This window comes from Bidens hawaiensis, unplaced genomic scaffold (genome assembly GCF_021521415.1).
Source record: "Bidens hawaiensis isolate Kalapana, Puna unplaced genomic scaffold, B.hawaiensis_p1.1 tig00027770_1, whole genome shotgun sequence".
Classification (NCBI taxonomy): domain Eukaryota; kingdom Viridiplantae; phylum Streptophyta; class Magnoliopsida; order Asterales; family Asteraceae; genus Bidens; species Bidens hawaiensis.
The window spans coordinates 575-4,345 of NW_027494503.1; the positions used below are offsets into that span (position 1 = coordinate 575).

The 3,771-nt window shown below is 37.0% G+C and overlaps 1 protein-coding gene across 1 annotated transcript; it reads left to right on the forward strand.

Moving 5' to 3' along the window:
- Positions 1 to 476: 476 nt before the first annotated feature.
- On the forward strand, positions 477 to 2,127 carry LOC143575884 (uncharacterized). Its single transcript, XM_077060137.1, has 2 exons — positions 477 to 1,741; positions 1,844 to 2,127. The coding sequence occupies exons 1-2, from the start codon at positions 480 to 482 to the stop codon at positions 2,082 to 2,084; spliced, it is 1,503 nt and encodes a 500-aa protein (XP_076916252.1). The 5' UTR covers positions 477 to 479; the 3' UTR covers positions 2,085 to 2,127.
- Positions 2,128 to 3,771: the final 1,644 nt, after the last annotated feature.

Below are 3,771 nucleotides of genomic sequence, written 5' to 3' on the forward strand. Positions count from 1 at the left end.
TTGCAATTATAAATTGACGATGTGACTGATTCACGTTGGCCAAGATATTTTTTGTGTGAATAGGAATATCTCGTGTGTGAAGAGAGATGCCATATATGTATATAACAACCTCACACCCCTCTTCCTCTGGTCTGGCTAAGTGATATACATACTCCGTCGTACTTGGCCGGAAACATTCACCATCGCCATAAACTTATTCCGGTGTCACTGGTTTTGCTAGGTGCGTAGATCTAGATATATATTTCATTCCATTGGTTTCTGTTTTCTGATCCGCCGATTTTAATGCTTAAAGCTGTGTGTGTATGTGTGCGGTAATCATTATATTTTTTGAGATTCGATGAAAGATTATTGATTTTGCTTTATTTTCACTCTTTCAGGTTCAAAGGAACGATTGTTATTGACTTTTTGTTGTACGTAGTTATTGGATCTATAAGCTTTCATCTTTGAATATCTGTTCATACTTTCAAATGAGAACAAAAATGGCCAACAGCTGTTTGAATCTACCACAACATTCAATTCCACACTCTTCTTCTTCTTCTTCGTTACAAACCCTAGCCTCTGCAATTACGTCTCCCTCGGCTAACCGACGTAGCTTGACTCACCTCGCTCTCGCTTACCGGTTCCGCCACCGCTCAGCAATATTCGGAACCAAATTAAGCATAAGCAAATCTGAGACATCCAAAACCAGAATACGTAAGCCGGTTAATGGCGCTGTCACCGCCGGTCTAGACGCTCAATTCTCCGATGAGGAGTTCACGAAGAAGATTAAGGAATTAGCTCTCGGGTTTCAGGTTTCCGACGAGGCTGATAATAAAGAGAATTACGAGGAATTGGAATTGGAGTGGCAGGGGGATATGATTCCAGCGAGTATAGAGCGAAAGGCGAACAGTGTGGATTTGCCGTTTTCGCTGCGAATAATTAAGAAGAAGAAACAATGGCGGGAAGGGATAAGAGAAGCAGGGGAGTCTGCTTATTGCTCAGTGAAGAAAGCGTTTTCGTCAATGGTGTTCATTATCCGGGAGCTTCAGAGTTACACGCTGCACATGAGAGAGTTCTTATATTACCAAGACTTGCAGGATATCCTTGTACGAGTTCAAAAAGAGATGAACGCCTCATTCGTGTGGTTGTTCCAGCAGGTTTTTTCTCAAACCCCAACTCTAATGGTGTACGTCATGATTCTGTTGGCCAATTACAGCGTCCACTCCATGGCCTGTAACAACTTCGCTATCGCGGCTGCACCACCGTCCACTATGGAGTCTGTTACACAACACCATACCTATATTCAAACCAAATTCGACTCCTTTTCTACGGGTGGGAAAACGACGTCCATTGGTGGAAACAATGGAGGCGGAGGGAATATCCGGCCGGTTGCCAGTGGAACTGATGGTGATGGTAGGTTTGATGGATCGGTGGCTTCGTCTTCGGGGATTGGGAATCCGGGTAGGACAAGTGAGGAGTCGGTTTCGGGCCAGGCAAGTGAAGACGAGGAGTTGAAGTCGTGGAATTCGATTGTGGATGAAGCTGATAGAATGCAGATTGTGACCAGAGATGACGGTTTGGATCACGAGACGATGAGGAATTTTGTTTCTCCGGTGACGGTGAAAATTGAGGAAGAAGATGCAGCGGATTACTTCAGAACGAAGCTTCTTTATCAAACGGGTCTTTCGCAAGAACCCGATAACCCGTTACTACTGGCCAACTATGCACAGTTTCTCTACCTTGTGGCTCGTGATTACGATAGGTACTAAAATATTAAAATTTATATGTTGCGATAATGTGTTTATACTTTGATTATTATTTCTATTTCTGTACGAAAGTATTTACGTTGTGGTTTGTTTAACAGGGCCGAGGACTACTTTAAGAAGGCGTCTAAGGTCGAACCTAAGGACGCGGAGGCATTAAACAAATACGCAAGCTTTTTATGGCAAATTAGAAAAGATTTGTGGGCTGCCGAAGAGACTTATTTGGAAGCAATATCCGCGGATCCTAGCAACTCTTTTTATGCTGCCAATTATGCGCATTTCCTATGGAGTACGGGTGGTGAAGACACTTGCTTCCCTCTTGATTCGCCCGATGATGTGTAAATTAACCATGGGACTCGGGTTTAGGGTACATAGACGGGATAATATACGGGCTTTGGGTGGTGGAGGTTGAAATTGCACAGTGGAAAGTAATAGTTTTGTATAATTTTGATTATCCCGGCTAAAGGTGGGTTTGAGAGGGACGAAAGTTGTAATTAAAATTTGTTGATATAAAATTAAAAGTGAGGCGGAAAGCAAGAACTTTGTTACACTTTTTTACGTTATTCTCGTGCATTAAATCAAATGTTTAGGGGTGATCAAAAGTTTTTGCTGAGTGATGCATGTTGCTGAAGTGTTTGGTAACCAGATTCGTTGACTGATCATGAAAACGGAATCCCTCGTAACTGGAGTTTAACGTGAGATGAATAAACATATGTTTAAAGAAAGAGAGACGTGAACTCTATAACGGTAGATACATGTACACAATGTGTGTCCTCGCTTCGGGAGTGTTCCACCATTAATGTTTGTATTAGATCAGTGGGACGTGTTACGTCGCAATATACAACGTCGTCAGGCGTTCACTGGTTTGAATCATATCCACGAGTCAGAAGTCTTATCTATGGTCACTATTCTATATAGGTGTTAGAGGTGTTATCTTATAGTCCGAACGCATATTTTTCATGTTCTCTAAATAAAAGTTATGGTTTCAAAAGTTTTAAAAGTTTCTAAATATAGCCAAAGGTATTTTGGTGATTTCTGTTAAAATTAACAGAAAAATCTAACGAAATTAGTTAAAACGAATGCAAATAGATGAAAATTAGAAACCTTTGGCATTCCATTGCAGTAAAAAGGAGATTGGTACACAACTATTCAATTCTGGTTAAACGTCAATGATTAACTCTACAATAAAAAAGTTAAAATTTGCCAAAAACTTTGAAATGAATTTTTATGCCATAATTCTGATGTTTTGTTTCTTTTGCTATTTTTTATTTTATGTTTTATTTTTATAAAATAAGTCCTAACAAAAAAATCTAAGTTTGAAGATGTTAAGTGTTCTTGAAGAACCAGATGAAGTCAATTCAACTTCACGTGATCGGACAAAAGCTCATTGCAACTTGCAAGTTGTATTTTCAGAAAAGTGATTCACTATTTAATTGCAATAAAACATTTTATCCAAATTAACATAATTATTTTATGTAAAGAAAAAACTACGACTTTATATTGTGTTTTACTTTTAGTACTTGTAAAATTATATATTTTACTAGCTTTTGAACCCGTGTAATATACGAGATTTTTCAAATGATAAAAATTAATAAGGGCGGTTATTTTAAATAGAAGAACAAAATAATATTGAAAATAAAATTAAGAAATATGCACATTAAGTTGTTATTGAAATCAAATAAGTGAATATACACATTAAGTAATTTTGAAATTAACTAAAAAACATAATTTGTTTACAATAGTCCACTACTATAGCATAATTTGAATTTTAGATGAGAGGAATTTATCAGAAACATTCAAAAGTTATTTTATTAACTAATACTTACTATTATTAAGAATCACAATATAGAAGATGAGAGGAATTTATCAGAAACATTCAAAAGTTGAATTTTAGATGGCATGATTTTCAGAATTAATAAATTATAATACTTGATTATAACCAATGAGCAGTACAAAATAAACCAAATTATACAAATAACTCATGAATAGCATGAATATTCTTCATTATTTTTATTTATTAGAATAGTTA

What these genes read in the sequence shown, in the direction of transcription:
- LOC143575884 (XM_077060137.1), top strand. Translation starts at nt 480, where the DNA reads ATGGCCAACAGCTGTTTGAATCTACCACAACATTCAATTCCACACTCT. An exon ending in GTGGCTCGTGATTACGATAG is followed by an intron (nt 1,742 to 1,843) that starts GTACTAAAATAT and finishes TTTGTTTAACAG; the next exon opens with GGCCGAGGACTACTTTAAGA.